This window comes from Fusarium odoratissimum, assembly GCF_000260195.1.
Source record: "Fusarium odoratissimum NRRL 54006 unplaced genomic scaffold supercont1.9, whole genome shotgun sequence".
NCBI classification, from domain to species: domain Eukaryota; kingdom Fungi; phylum Ascomycota; class Sordariomycetes; order Hypocreales; family Nectriaceae; genus Fusarium; species Fusarium odoratissimum.
Genome location: NW_022158695.1, coordinates 819,396 through 833,748, shown reverse-complemented (window position 1 = coordinate 833,748; position 14,353 = coordinate 819,396). Strand labels below are relative to the sequence as shown.

The 14,353-nt window shown below is 51.6% G+C and overlaps 5 protein-coding genes across 5 annotated transcripts; 3 read left to right on the top strand and 2 right to left on the bottom strand.

Annotated features, from left to right (window-relative positions):
• Window positions 1-47: 47 nt before the first annotated feature.
• FOIG_06669 (transcription initiation factor TFIIE subunit alpha) lies at window positions 48-3,446 on the top strand. Its single transcript, XM_031205817.1, has 3 exons — window positions 48-229; window positions 292-387; window positions 442-3,446. Exons 1-3 carry the CDS (start codon window positions 135-137, stop codon window positions 1,376-1,378), a joined length of 1,128 nt encoding a protein of 375 aa, XP_031064541.1. The 5' UTR covers window positions 48-134; the 3' UTR covers window positions 1,379-3,446.
• On the bottom strand, window positions 1,269-4,422 carry FOIG_06668 (uncharacterized protein). The gene has a single exon (XM_031205816.1). It carries the CDS (start codon window positions 3,087-3,089, stop codon window positions 1,662-1,664), a length of 1,428 nt encoding a protein of 475 aa, XP_031064540.1. The 5' UTR covers window positions 3,090-4,422; the 3' UTR covers window positions 1,269-1,661.
• A 641-nt stretch (window positions 4,423-5,063) lies between these two features.
• FOIG_06667 (uncharacterized protein) lies at window positions 5,064-6,516 on the top strand. Its single transcript, XM_031205815.1, has 2 exons — window positions 5,064-5,605; window positions 5,675-6,516. Exons 1-2 carry the CDS (start codon window positions 5,392-5,394, stop codon window positions 6,283-6,285), a joined length of 825 nt encoding a protein of 274 aa, XP_031064539.1. The 5' UTR covers window positions 5,064-5,391; the 3' UTR covers window positions 6,286-6,516.
• A 277-nt stretch (window positions 6,517-6,793) lies between these two features.
• Window positions 6,794-14,117, top strand: FOIG_06666 (signal recognition particle subunit SRP72). Its single transcript, XM_031205814.1, has 2 exons — window positions 6,794-7,836; window positions 7,887-14,117. The coding sequence occupies exons 1-2, from the start codon at window positions 7,097-7,099 to the stop codon at window positions 9,079-9,081; spliced, it is 1,935 nt and encodes a 644-aa protein (XP_031064538.1). The 5' UTR covers window positions 6,794-7,096; the 3' UTR covers window positions 9,082-14,117.
• Window positions 9,255-14,191, bottom strand: FOIG_06665 (uncharacterized protein). Its single transcript, XM_031205813.1, has 2 exons — window positions 13,477-14,191; window positions 9,255-13,410 (listed from the first exon to the last, which is right to left on the bottom strand). The coding sequence occupies exons 1-2, from the start codon at window positions 13,862-13,864 to the stop codon at window positions 9,590-9,592; spliced, it is 4,209 nt and encodes a 1,402-aa protein (XP_031064537.1). The 5' UTR covers window positions 13,865-14,191; the 3' UTR covers window positions 9,255-9,589.
• Window positions 14,192-14,353: the final 162 nt, after the last annotated feature.

The following is a 14,353-nucleotide window of genomic DNA, read 5'->3' as shown; positions in this document are numbered from 1 at the left end:
ACAGACAGACTGCCGTGACTCTTCTCTTGGTTGCCTGCAGCTTTTAACGGATTCTGATTACGTCATCACACCTTTAATTCATACCCCTGCACTTGATATTCGCGATCACATTCTCGCATTAAACCAACATCATCATGGATCTCGCAATCACACTTATCAAGTCCGTTGCGCGGGCGTTCTATGAAACCCGCGACATACTTGTGATTGATGCGCTTATACTACATGAGGCGTGAGTACGACTATTACACTCCAGTGCTTGAAAAGTGCTCGCTAACCACAGTGTCTTGCTAGGCTTCGAGACGATGATTTGGCCTACTTGATGTCTACCAACACAAAGGAACTCCACAAGATATGCGGAAAGCTACGTGAGGATCGATTCTTGGTGGTGTATGCGAAAAGAATCCTCGCTGAGTAGCGCTTGACTGACTGGACCCGGTGCAGACACACACGATCAGAGCTGCGAGAAGGCAACCCAAGACCGAGCAACAAAACATGGTATTACATCGACTACCGAGCCACAATAGACGCCATCAAATGGCGCGTCTACACTATCGATAAAGAAGTACAGGGCACTACACAAGTCGCGAGCGAGAAAAAAGAGTACTTTTGCTCATTTTGCAAAGCAGAATGGACGGCTATGGAGGTCCTGGACAACGTTGGCCCGGAAGGATTCTTATGCCATCGCTGCTCTCATGTTCTGACATTTGAGGCCGACCGGACATCGACTGGACACGAGCAGTCTACGCGACTCAATGACCAGTTCAAATTCATCAGTGAACTGCTTCCCAAGATCGATGCCGTCCACATTCCAGAATGCGACTTCGATCGTGCATTTGCTAAAGCACGCCCGGTGAAGCGCGACGAAACACATCAGCGCGCTCAGACTATTGCAGTCGACTCTGGCGCGAACCGACCTATGGCGGTCAAGGGCTTGACCAACACAGGGCCACAATCGATTGCAGTTAACATCTCAACATCGGATGGCCCCACAGAAGCCGAGAAGGCGGCAGAGCAGGCGCGCAAGGAGCAGATCGCGAAGCAAAATGCGCTGCCATCATGGATGTCCAACAGTACTGTCACTGGGGAGTCCTTCTCAGCAAGCGCTACTCCTGGCACTGCATCAGTTGTCAAGAAGGAGTCCAGCAAAGATGCTGGCCCAGCAGCACCGACCGTGGCCAATGCTCAAATAGACGACATATTCGAGAAGCTCAAGGCGGAGATAGCGCAAGAAAAATCAGAGGAGGAAGAGGACGACGAAGAAGAGGAAGACTTATTCGAAGATGTCCCTGCCGCCAAGAAAGTGAAACTGGCTGGACCAGATACTCATGAACAAAAAGAAGACGAAGACAGCGAGGAGATAGAGTTCGAAGATGTTTAGAAACCATAAAATTGTCTAATAATGGCCAGACTCCCTGTTCTTGTACATAAATAGCCACTCTATCATCTAATATTCTAATTCCAATTCCTCTGTCTAACCTAACCAAGCCCGGCCATGCTTTTTGAAAAAAAGGCCAATGCTATGCCCGAGGTATCAATACTTGCCCAAGCACATATTTGAACGCCCCATTGTATGCCGGTAAAAAAGAAGTCGCTTTCATGATGTTTACACCTGTCCCTGATAAAATCCAAGTCGTTCATTTCCAGTTTTCCAATACTGCACATCACCTTGCAGTTTCTACGCCGCGTCGCATCTCGAGTTGAGACGTCTTGCATGTTCGTGGCAACTTGGCCAACGGTAATTCGGTGTCATCGAGAGACGAGCATGAAATCTCAGACATGCTACGCTTCAGGCCTGTCAAGGCTCCAACGATGTTGCCGGCGGGCGGTGACTCGTCACCTTCATCGCCGTGATGATCCCTGGACGACGGGTCTTGTTCGTCCTTTTTGTCGAGTACGCTATCGCGCTCCCACGCGGACTCTAGTCCGTCCAGATAGACTGGGGACCTCTTCAAGAAGTTCCACGACAAGGAATCGTGCTCCATTGCAATATATAATGAGTCCATCTTGCCACTAGCATCCAGTACGGCGCAGTGCTGCTTGAGGAACGCGCGGTCGTACGGACCGTGGATAAGCCTGGGCTCCAGGGGTCGTAACATTGGCAAGCCTTGTAGACGCTCAGCATCGCAAAGCTTTGCTTGCAATGGAACCCACGGCCGTCCTTTGAGCAGGGGTTCAAATGCTCGTGATACAGCCTCTGTGACAGACTTGGCATCGTCTCCTTCCACTGCGAGCATACGATGAAGTCCACGGGACAGACATCTCTTGTATGAGGTTGTATCCTTTTCAAATGGGAAGGGTGTGTCCTTGGAAGGCATCAAAGACACATGCACTGTCCATGACCTTGGGCGTTCAGTTGAGGCGGTAGGTTCTATCGATAATCTGTGTGTTGAGTTCAACGGCAGCTGTGAGGGGACAGTGGTTGTGGGCGAGAGATGAAAGGTGTTGACAGTGGCATCGCTTGGATCTGGGTCTTGGGGAGGTGACAAAAGAGGCTCGGCACTCTCCAACTTTTCGATCCTTTCTTCCAAGCATTCGTCGCTATCTAGCAGCTCAAGTTGACGATTGCGCAAATCGTCCACTTCGCTCCCTGTCCTTGCCAGCTGTTCGCCTTGTGATCGAAGGGTTTGTTCCAAGCTTTTAATGTGTTGCTGCAATTGTGTAACAAGCGCCCATGCAGCAGATGCGTTGCGATATGAGCCTTTGAGTTCAGTATCGGTTTCGTCCTTGTTCTTCTCGACCGTCTCTTCCAACTCGCTGATGCGGCGAACAACATGGGAAAGTCGATCACGGTCTTGTGGGTTCGCGAGTTCTTCCAAGGCTCGTACTCGCTGTTGAATCGCATCGATTTCGGACTTGTTAGTGCTTGGTGTTGGGGTATCGGCATTGGCGACGTGAAAGCAGGATAGATGTCCACAGTTGCAAGTGGCACCAGGTAAAGATTTGTTGTGATCGAACCCCATGCAGCCGCACCGCTGGCCCTTGAGCTCAGGTATCATGAGGATATAGCGACATTGACCCTTTGGCAACTGAGACTCGTCGGGCTGCGGCGTCGAGGCCGGTGGGGGAGAGCGAGAGGGTGAGGGTGACATTAAGTTGCGTCAAACCAAGGTATCGAAGAGAGGAATCGAGGTTGAGATAGGTCGTCCATGGAAATGTCGGTGGCAGTAGGAGCCTGATATGGACGGAATGGATACGGATGGTTATGAAAGGGTACGGGGTAGTCTTTTAGATATGAGAGATGGAGCACGGAAGAAGAAGAAAAAAAACAGCCTGTAGGTAGGTACAGTAAGGCAAGGTAGGCGGGCGGCTCTAATCATAAAGCAGGGCGATGTCGAGATTTGAACCCCCAGGGATGTTGGGGTTGTGTGATTCCGTCTGGCCGCGTTAGGACGGTACCTAAGTCCAGGCGGGTGTACCTGAAAACAGTGGCATAATACACGTGAGAGGCTGTAGACTGTTAACGGTTTCCAGGTATCCAGGGTCCGCTTTTGAGACGTTATCATCCGCTCTCGTCTCGCCATCAAGACAACCCACGAATCTTAGACCGGCTGCGCCCGCAGGCTGGCTGATGGCATCACAAACTCCCACGTTGAAGACCCGCAGGTGGTCATGGCACCACAAGCCGCCCATTATAGACAGTGGGGGTTAGCCGTGGCTAGCAGTAACTGCTTGAGGTACATGCCCAGTAACACCGAGAGGATAAAAGCAGAGATTGCCCAGGCCCACGACCATGACCACGATCAACAATCTCCTCTATAGCCATGGAACGCGGTGAGAACAATCACAACTTCAGTCCATTGCCAGAAGAAATCTAGGTCCACGCTAGACCACGGGGAACTCAGGGGATGCAGTAGGGTCCCAGCTAAGAGAAGATAGCGCCGTTATCTTGTTGGTCTGTTGTCAAGTCCAATCCATTCGTTGCAACCTGTGCGTGCAGTGTCGTAGACGCAGGACTCTCAAACCAAATCTTGGTTACCTGGCGCAAGGCGCGCTGTTTTCTTGTCTTGTCTTGGGGACCCCCTGGCCTGGAACCCATGAGAAGATATCCCACATCAGAGTCCGATTGATAAACAAATGTCTCAACTCTGACATGAAAAGCTTGGCTGATCGTGCCGCACCCTTTTTCCAGTTCCCATTGGCCCTTGACGCTTGGTCCCTGAAGCCGTCGAGTTGATCAAGGTCAAGCCAAGGAGACGGAGACTATCAAGAGACAGAAAGTCGAGTTGGAGGGCGGCCACGCGATCTGTAACGGGCGGGCGCAAGAAATCAAGAGTTGATATCAACCAGGGCCCTTGCGCAATGATTGTGATCGTGGCCGGAATCGCAATGGTGATTGATGGAAGCATCTGCATGGGGTCGCACAGATTAACAGACCTCCTCTGGCTGGTCCACCCCCACACCCTCTTTGTTGCTAAGCCTGCCGGGAGTGACAGAATTTGACTCTTGGAGGTAGTTCCCGCACCCGCACCCGTCTATTATGGCCCTTGTCCCTACTCAGTCACTCTCCGGTCTGGCGGGCCCCGTTCCGTAGCTGCTACTGTAGCTAAACAATAGCGGAGGGACCTGATGCCAATGGGCGGGAGGGCAAACCCGTCATTGGATTGGATAACGTTGTCGGTGTACTGTATCTCATGGGTTTTGTGTAGGTAAGTAGGTATCCATCAGGTACTTTAGAAGAGGGAGCCCCCAAAATGCGGTCGAGAGAAGTGAGATGCTCTTGACTTGTTGCATAAGATCGCTTCTCCTCCATGTCCCTGGTCCCAGGTGTTCCAGATATCGGATGCATGTAAGTATAGTTAGAGGTCGTGCGTGGTACGGTATGTATGTACGCCTTATCAGCGCCTACTGTTGATGCAAGGTTATCGACCAAGTTGCCCGCACGCATGTGATCCCTCCCCAGGTTCTGATCAGAGGTGGGCTCCTTGCAAATCATAGCAATTCGCGTTGTTCTACGTGCGCCTGTGTGCGCAGTACGGGCATGGACCTCCAAATTGAACATCAAGGCCGGTTGGAACCGGTAGACTAAGTGGGATTGTCCAAGGCCCCATCTTTGTTATGGGTCATTCCAAATTCATCTTCAATCCTGAGACGTAGCAATTGAGAACAGCCTGAACTGTAGGTACATATCATGTACGTAACGGCCATCAGGGTGGGTTGTGTGCAGCAGCAGAAGTAGAAGTAAGAAGCCTTGGCCCCTGGCTCTACCTCAAGGTGGTTAGCAGTGGACTCTGGAGGATTTCTTTGCCCACGTGCAGTCCCTTGGGACAGGCAACTCCTTGCCACCTGCGAACTACCAATGTATACTGATGGAGTGATCTTGGGCCTGTATGTTGCAAGCCGTGACTTTGACCAGCGACGCGACGCACCTCGAGTTGCTACCCGCAAACAACTATGGGTAATTTCGGAACTGCTGTCAACTCCCTGTTGGGCACTTATACCAAGTGCCTATCTCTTCTCAAAGGCTTCCCTAAGGATGAGGATGCGGGGACGTTGAGTGAGACTCGCTCAACACTGAGCACCTCACTTCGATCTGACAGAGCTCGAGTGCGACGAGAATATGCTTCACGACTTTCACAAGATGGTTCTCGGTTTGAAAAAGGTGATGGTAAGTCACTTCTATCTGAATTAGTTTCGTACAAAAATGCATGAGTTGTTATTCTGAAGCCTGTCCCAGCTCCTGCACGATCGGCTCTTAGGCGCATTGTGAGGAAACTCACAAACACCCTGGCCGATGTTGTCCGCTCATTTCATGACCCGAAAGGACAGCCGATCAATTGCGAGTCTCTTCTAGCTCTATCCACAGGCTCAAGTCTAGACGCCGTTCGCGCGATGAATGACTTGTCAGGCAGAGTAGGATCAACATCAAGTTCCAGTTCACGGGGTAGCATCGTGAGCAGAGGACGACAGAGATCCCGCCGTCATAGCCAGAAAACCGGAGTCAAGTCTAAGAGACGTTCAACAGAAGAGCGGTCTAAGCGTGAGAAGACGAGAAGCAAGAAGCCCACGAGCCAGAGCCGGAGCCGGAGACGGACGTCCTCCGATCGGCTGCATCGTCAACATGGTTCCAGAAGCCGGCAGCCGCCGGAAATAAAAGGGCCTCATAACCGAGTCTCAATAGTGACCTTTGCTTCGGATTCGACCAAGTTGGGAGAAATCAGGCGGCGCCTGTCGAAGCAGATGCCTCTGGAGGAATATGAGAATAGGGTCGCTTATCCATTGTATGCGTATCATGCCCAAGAGGCACCAGTGCGTAAGAAATGGTGGAATCCTTTCAGGCGCTCATGACTGGTGAAACCTATTTTTGAGCTGGATTAATACATATGATACCCGATGCTGTATATGAATATTGTTGTTGTTTGGTGGTGTACTATTACCATATAGACCGTGTTAAGTTTGAGATCTTTATCTCATCACGCAGACCAATGAAAGAACAACCTAGAATAGACTCACCCGACCAAATCTCTCTCGAGGGGACTGTAAAGCCCTTCTAGGTAAGGTAAGGAACTTAAGAATATAAATTAGTAGCTATGAACCCCATCTCATATTGTATACACCTACACACAATGAGCTTGCCGTGCCAGCTTCAGCTTATCCATCCTACAACGTATTCATACAGCCCAGTATGCAGGACGTAAATAATCAACTTGCATCACGAATGGGGTCATTGAGGAAGAGTTAATACCGAATATATTCAAAACTTTGCATGATATTTTCCCGTTTTCCTTCATATACAAGAAACTATATATACCTTATACTGACGAGTGAGTGGTCGAATAGGTATAGTAGGAGTTATACTTTTTGCACTGTATAATACACTGTCGAGGTTGCAAAGCCACAGAAAGAGCTTGGAATTACTGTGCCCCGCTGTCCAAAAATGCCCCGCCAGCATCACGACTGGACGAGCGAACGAACACACGACAGGTCATCGCATTCAATACCACATTTAACTCGACGACAACAACGAGGGAGAGCAAAGGAAACGAACAAGCTATAGCAGATTTATTCTCCGGGCTCGTCCCATTCCATCTCCATCTAACGGTGTTGCTATCGACGTGACCCCTTACGGATATGCCTTCGTCTTGATAGCATCGCCATCATGCCTCAAGATCCTGCTGCCGCCCTCAGCGCCTTGTTGCGCCAATCCTCTATCGAAGATCACGACGAGGCCCTCAAGATTGCCAACGCCGCCCTCAAGGCTAACAAGAACGATGTCGACAGCCAGCATACCCGTATCATCGCCTTGCTGAAGCTCGATCGATTCGACGATGCTTTGCGCGCCATTGCTGATGGCTCCCCCGCCCTCCACGCACGAATTGCCCTCGAACATGCCTATGCGCTCTACAAGACGGGAAAGCTTGACGAGGCTACTTCTGTCCTTCAGGCTTTTGGTCTAGAGAAGAAGAGGAGTCTACAGCATGTTGCCGCACAAGTCGCTTACCGTGCCGAGCGCTTTGATGAGGCTTGCAACATCTACAGCCGTCTACTCGATACCGATCCCGCAGATGAGGAGAACGATATCAGCATCAACCTTCGGGCCGCTTTCGCCCAGTCTAGTTGGCTGGGATACTCGGTTACTGACAAGATTTCTGTCCAAGACTCTGATGGATTTGAACTGTGTTATAACGCTGCATGTGCGCATATTGCCAACGGCTCCCTTGAGACTGCAGCCGATCTATTGCAGCGTGCAAGTCGATTGTGTGATGCCTCCGATGACTTGACAGACGAGGACAAGCAGGCGGAAATGCGGCCGATTCTTGCACAGCAGGCCTACGTCTTTGCCAAGTTGGGCAAGCTCAAGGAGGCCCTCGATCTCTATAACTCTCTATCAAGCACAAAGTAGGTTGTACTGCAATTGTGGTCAGGGCTGAGCTGACTATCATGGATAGAGAGGAAGATCCCGATCTGGCACTAATAATTGGCAACAACCTGGTCACTTTAGAGCCAAAGGACGAGAACCCCTATCTTCTCGAGCGAAGATTCTCGACCTTGACAGCCAAGGCAAGAAATGCCAAGCTTTTCCAGCACCAGTCTGATATCTTGCGACGCAACCGACTGACCGTCGACTTGCAAATCCTCAAGGGCGCCGGAGTCAAGCGCCGCACCGATGCCCTTCTCGCCGAAGCAACACATCCCTCGACAGCTGCTGAAACTAGCATCCTCTCTGTTCTTAACGCTGCCGCGAGCGCACAAGGAACATCTGGGAAGCAACTTCTGAAGAATTTACAAGGACTTGCCCAGAAGAGACCACATGATGTCGGTCTTGTATTAACCATTGTGCAAATACAACTCAATGAAGGCAAAGTAGGCTCTGCAATGTCTATTCTGGAGTCTTTCCTACAGCGTCTCGAAAAGAACGAGACTGATGATTCTCAAAATGCTCGATTCAGCCCTGGTCTTGTTGCTCTCACTGTGACCCTTTTGAGGACGCAGGGACGGGAGTCCTCGGCAAAGGCTGAACTTGTCAAGGCCGCTACATACTGGCAGTCCCGCCCGGCTAGCTCAGCTATCTCACTCCTCGAAGAGGCTGGCATCGAACTGATGAAGTCATCCAACGCCCAGGATTTGCAACTCGCTGGTTCTTCATTCCAGAAACTAATCGATGAGCGGAAGGGCTCGGATATTGCTGCGGCTGGTCTTGTCGCATCCTTCGCTCCCTCAGACCCCTCTCGTGTGGAAAAGCACCTCCAGAACCTCCCTCCTGTGGATTCGCTTATCGAGGGCATCGATGTAACAGCTCTCCTCAGCGCTGGCGTTGCCACCACCGCCAGTAAGGCAGGCTCATCAGCTTTGAAGCGCTCGGCTCCCTCAGGACCATCTGAAAAGACACGCAAGCGACGCAGAAAGATCCGTCTTCCCAAGAACTATGTCGAGGGCACCAAGCCCGACCCTGAGCGCTGGCTGCCTTTGCGTGACAGAAGCTCATACCGTCCCAAGGGCAAGAAGGGCAAGAAGAAGGCTGTTGATTCAACACAGGGCGGAATCGTGAAGGAAGAGGAGACTCTGGAGCTTGTAGGCGGAGGAGGTGTCAAGGTTGAGAAGGCACCTCCGCCTTCCAAGAAGAAGAAGAAGGGTAAGAAATAGTATAGCAGCTTACGGATACTGCATATCGCGTATATTAGTCCAACATTACTCTGTTTCAGCATGATATTCTTGACCCTTCACATGGTTTGTCCATGTATACGTCCTGGTTCAATCCGTGACGTTCCTCCTGACTGTCATTAAAGTCAAGAGAATGAATGATATATATATGCACATTCACCCAACTTCGATTCGGCTGAAAAAATCAAAATTGATTTCTAACGCTGACTTTTAATGCTCTGCCCAAGCCTTGGTGCAAGCGAGTACAAATGAACAAAAGGCCTCGGCCACTATAAGAATATCTAGAAACATATGTCCTCGTCATCGCCCCCTTGACATGAGTCCACCAAGCTCGACATCTCACGTCTGCTTCTTCTGTGGCCACTGAATAACACAAGTATAAAAACGAAGGTATTCACAACGCCCGTCCCAGCAAGCCCCAATTCTATATAAATAAACGTTATGCGCGAGGACTATACTCCACACGAGAGCCCTCCATATCTTCCCAGTATCAGGCATTAACGGGCTGCACGGGCCGGCTCGGAAGCTGCTCTATATCTTGGAGCGACTCAGAATCCGAGTCTCGACTTTCAAGATCGTCCTTCTTGATGCTTCGGCCTCTTCTTACACCGGTACCGTCTGACTCCTCGTCCGTCTCTGTCTCCATGGGAGGCAGGGGACTGCGGCGCCCATCTGAGAAGCTGACTGCAACCTCGCTCTCCGTGTCCGATGGTATTGTTAACCTACCACCAGCTGATGTGCTTCTAGCTGCTTGGGCGGTCGAATACTTCCTATGCAGTTCGCGGAAGCTTCGTGCGGTTGCAGTGCTTGCGCTTGCAATGGATTCTCTACGCTCACTCGGCTCCACCGGCACACCAACGGCAGAGTAGAAGTCCTCATCCTCTGGTCCGCTAGGCATAGGCGACAGCGGAGGATCTTGCTGCTGTGAGGACTTTCGAGCACGGATTTTCTCATCATGGGTCATGTTCTGCAGGCCATCACCAAAGTTAATGACTGATGCCTTCTTGCCATGCACCACGAAGCTCCCCGTGCCTCTAGAAAGCTGGTGCTCTTGGGTCGATTCTTCCCCTGACCCGGCGACCTCCTTGCCCTTGCGGCTGCCACGGTGGTGCGAGAGATGTCCAGCGCCCTCTCGAAGGGTGCGTTGCAGACTACGGCGAATTTTGCTCCTGTCACCCTTGTCTGTGGGTGTCCCAGACTCTCCGGGTACATCAGCACCTGTCGAAACAGTTGCCTTGTCTGTAGGGTCACGGCTGGGTCGTTGCTCAAGTAGGCCAGCCTGCTCCAGGAAGTCTCGTTCATCGGCGTCAGGATCATGGTTGCCGTCGTCCTCCTTGCGCAACGGTGGCTTGTTGCTTTCACCTTGGGCCGAAGGGGGTTTTGCTAGCGGTGTGGAAGGGAGGGATGCTATGGGAGACTGGGCGATACTGGATATCGACCCGTGTCTGGTGCTAGCAGCTTCTGGTCGAACGAAGGAGAGATCGCGGGAACTATGCCGGCGTTTAGTGGCACTCTGAGGAGGTGTTGTAAAGACCTGGTCCAGAGGTGAATCGACATCCTCTGTGACTTCGGCCGTGTTAGGGACGTGAACGACCTGAGGCTCGGTGGGTGTTCTTGGGTCGGCCTCGGTTCCAGAATGATGCGTTGACCGCGATCCTCTACGTCCCACGTTGACCCGTGGCGTAGGTGATCCTGTTCTCTGTGAAAATCGGTTTGACTGTTGCTTGGTAGGAGTAAAGGTCGATGATGGGTGTTCTTCTTCGAGATCCTGTATCAAGATATCACGGTGGCATTTGTGTTTCCACATATCTTGGCGTGTCCACTTGAGCTGAGCAGATATCCGTGCAGCAGCAGATAAAAGCTGTTCCCTCGTTCTTGGCTGGATGGGCGCAAGGATCAGCAGGTGGCGTGCGTTCCTTAGCTGGTGCTCCAGCTGTTTCTGAATCTCCTGCACATGCTCATCAGCTTCAGCAATCTTCTGCTTCATCACGTCTCTTCGAGCAGCCGAGATATCTTCAGCCATTTTATGGTCTATTCGACTCCTAGCGATAGACACGGGTCCGGTTGGTGTCTGGATGAGGGTGGCAGCATCAGCGCTATCCAGTCGACGTAAACCTCGGCGACTCTGTCCATCATAGTTGCCGCCAATGACACCACGCATCTTAACGCCCGTAGTCCGGAAGGCGGCAGCATAGTTAAGTTTGGCGAGCCAGTCGTTCATTTCTTCTTCATTATCTGCCAATAGCACTTCTTCTAGACCACCCTGCCGCACGTAGACGAAAGCGTTCTTGTGCTTCTTATACGCCGCATCATGGAGGGCCACGGCAGCATAAGTTGACATGAGACCGTCTGGTTTAAACTCTTGGAGCGGGGGTGTGAAGATCAACGGTGTTCCATCATGTCCCGCCTTGATGTGGTTCTCATACTGATGCATTAAAGACTTCACCCAGCCTGTATTGCGGAAGAAGTAGAGCTGCGCCCCAGTAAGAATGGCGCCCCATTCCTGCCACGGAGACCTTGCCTTACGTTTCTTCGCATCTTTCCGCCAAAGTAATCCAACCTTGGTGACCTTGATGTCGACGATACCGGGATGTGCATCGGCCGGGTTGCTAGCTGTCTGTTCTGTCATGAAAGCGTCAGGTCGAGACCGGGCCGACACGATTTGCAGTACACCTGTTCTAAAAAACGTTTTCTGCAAGTCCTTCAAGTTCAGACTAGTCGCAGAGCCTAGATAATTGTAGTGATCCTCCAGCTCCATGGCGTCCTTCAAGTTTGGTCTCAGAGCATCAAGGCTTCCGTCCAATATCAGGGTATAGGGATCGATAGGCTCTTTGACAGCTCGTTTTGCGGGGTCGTTTACTGTAGAGGAGATCAGAGGTTTTCGTCGAGATTTATGTGAAGCATAGCGGTCGCTTGTAGGGTCTAAATCATCCTCAACGTGAATAAAAGGGGTATAAGTGATGTTGTCATAAAAACATTCCAGAATGTCGTCAAAGATGCCTTCTCCGTTTGTGTTCTTCAAGTAATCAGCTTTTTGCATTTTGTGCTTGTTATTCTTGTTGAAGACATCGGTATGTAGAATGAGTAGGGAGAATGCAATGAAGTACGCCTGGTCAGGTGATGAGTAAATGCCTGGGTTACACTCGTGGTACCGGTTGGCAAACGCTTGTAAGCAACGGTCGATCTGCTGTGTTTCCTTAGGTAGCTCAGCTTCCATGAGCAGTTTTCGAATAGCCATATCCATAGGGTCACCAAAGAAGCTAAAACTACGCATGTAGCTCCGAAGGACAGCAGTCATGAATGGATCAGCGCTTTTTGAAAGAGTCGCAGCAATGATGCCTCGGCTTGCAACTTCTTCGACCCGCGCAAGATATTTGGCTGGTGACTCGTCTTCGTTGCGTTCTGGGAGAACAAAGGAGTCCCTGGCAAGCTGGAGTGAGTTGTTTTTAGATCCAATGGAACCGGGAGTTGTAGGAGTCATCGTGCCCTGACGACTGAGTTCCGAGTTCTGTCGCAAACGACTGAGGCCAAACAAATCGCCGAAGCTTTTACGACCAGTAGAGGACGACGTTCGTGTCGTCGGCGGTAGAAGGTGATCGTCATTGGAGTCACGGCCCATCGAACTCATAGTAGAGGACCTTCCTCGCAACAGATCACCCCTAGTGGGCGAAGAATGCCCCGATTGAATTCCCCCAGGTGCCACCAGTGTGGTCGCAGGTGATTGGCCTGACCTTAAATCGGAATCTCCTTTGGTGGTGTTTCCACCAGCTGTTCGGCCGCTTTGAGCGGAAGCTGGACGTGGCGTTGAGGAAATCCCAAGGGATGAAGCCGAGGAGATGCCTGGGGGTGCTTTTCCCTGCTGCTGAAGATGCGCAAATGGAAAGAGAGGCTCTGGTGCTTTCTTATGCCGTCGCAATCGAAAGAACGGGCCTGATTTCTTGGGTGTCGTCTCTGGACTCTGGTAGGACGAACTCTGGTGAGACAAGCGATCGTTGGAGCTAGCATCAGACCTGGATGACTCGGAAGGGCGGTTTGGAGGTGTTAAGATTGTACCGTTAGGACTACTTGTTGTAGCTGTTGTCGATGGTCGTGGAGGTTCAGGTTCCTCCAGTGTAGCGAGCGTGGGGCGTCGTCTGTCATCAGTGAAGGATTTCCGAAGTGTCTTCTGGCGACCCGTTCCATTGTTAGTGTTGATGTCCTCACGGGGTAAATCCGTCGAGCGACGGAACCTGGCAGTCAGGCCTATCCGTGACGATTTCTTTTTCGGCCCATTGAAGTCGTTTGTTGGAGCGGTGGTAATGATTTCGGGTGCTAAGTCGAACATAGGTTAGCTAAGCATGTCCCAGCTGCGAAGTATGGTAGATAGGGGTGTGTTACGTCGCGGAACGGGCGGCGGCTTCTCGGATTGTTGCTTGGCTCGCAGAGATAGTTGAGAATCACTCGCGTTTCGGAAACGCAAGACGGAGAAGCGATGATGTTTGCTGTTTTCTTCTTGTATAGGAGGGGTGTCTGGGCGACTTCCTGGGCGACTCTCGGTTTGGCTCTCGGGGAGACCTTCAGGACGGCTGGTTGTTGATTCGCGAGCTAACTCGCGAGGTTGCTGCGGGTGGGAAGACTCTCCAGGTCCTTGTCCCTCGTCATCGTTGTGGTCGGGCTGAGAAGGAACTGGAGGAGGAAGATCGCCGGATGCGCTGGGTTCGAAGAGTGTATGTCGGCGTTTTTCAGTGTCATCAGACAAGTTGCCTCGGCGGCGACGAAAAGCCATAACGGCGACTGATCATGATACGTAGCCAGCCCAGGCGTTGTCAAGACCAGGCGACGTCGATGAGAGAGCGTGCCAGTTGAGGGCGGCAGGCGTCTCACGACCTACCAAGCGAAAGGCTGGTACCCAGTCGCGGTGGTGTTCATTGAGACAACTCCAGGTGTCTAAATCGATGATAAGAATTCAGCAAGAGTGAATGTCGCGTGGAAGGGTCGGATTGTGAGCGTTGTCGATGCAGTATAGTTACTTAGGTTAGTAGGCAGTTGGAGGTTGATCCGTTTTCGATCACTTTGAGCATTCGCTTTCCGCGGGAGCTTTCCCACCAAAGCCAGGGGCTGCTGGTCGTGGCAGCCTCAATTAACCCAGCCCAGCCCAGCGCATGTCAGACTACCAATGCACAGTGTCCGGACCCACTGCTACAGTAGGTAAGGCATGTGGCTGGGAGTAGGGGGTTCCTGGGAGACCCGCTATAAAAGGCCCTTCAGGTGCAAG

Bases quoted from the DNA above. Each gene is read 5' to 3' on its own strand.
- FOIG_06666 (XM_031205814.1), top strand. From the start codon at position 7,097: ATGCCTCAAGATCCTGCTGCCGCCCTCAGCGCCTTGTTGCGCCAATCC. The intron at 7,837-7,886 runs GTAGGTTGTACT...TATCATGGATAG, and splicing joins AACTCTCTATCAAGCACAAA to AGAGGAAGATCCCGATCTGG.
- FOIG_06668 (XM_031205816.1), bottom strand. From the start codon at position 3,089: ATGTCACCCTCACCCTCTCGCTCTCCCCCACCGGCCTCGACGCCGCAG.
- FOIG_06667 (XM_031205815.1), top strand. From the start codon at position 5,392: ATGGGTAATTTCGGAACTGCTGTCAACTCCCTGTTGGGCACTTATACC. The intron at 5,606-5,674 runs GTAAGTCACTTC...AGCCTGTCCCAG, and splicing joins TCGGTTTGAAAAAGGTGATG to CTCCTGCACGATCGGCTCTT.
- FOIG_06669 (XM_031205817.1), top strand. From the start codon at position 135: ATGGATCTCGCAATCACACTTATCAAGTCCGTTGCGCGGGCGTTCTAT. The intron at 230-291 runs GTGAGTACGACT...GTGTCTTGCTAG, and splicing joins GCGCTTATACTACATGAGGC to GCTTCGAGACGATGATTTGG. The intron at 388-441 runs GTATGCGAAAAG...GACCCGGTGCAG, and splicing joins GAGGATCGATTCTTGGTGGT to ACACACACGATCAGAGCTGC.
- FOIG_06665 (XM_031205813.1), bottom strand. From the start codon at position 13,864: ATGGCTTTTCGTCGCCGCCGAGGCAACTTGTCTGATGACACTGAAAAA. The intron at 13,411-13,476 runs GTAACACACCCC...TGTTCGACTTAG, and splicing joins GCCGCCGCCCGTTCCGCGAC to CACCCGAAATCATTACCACC.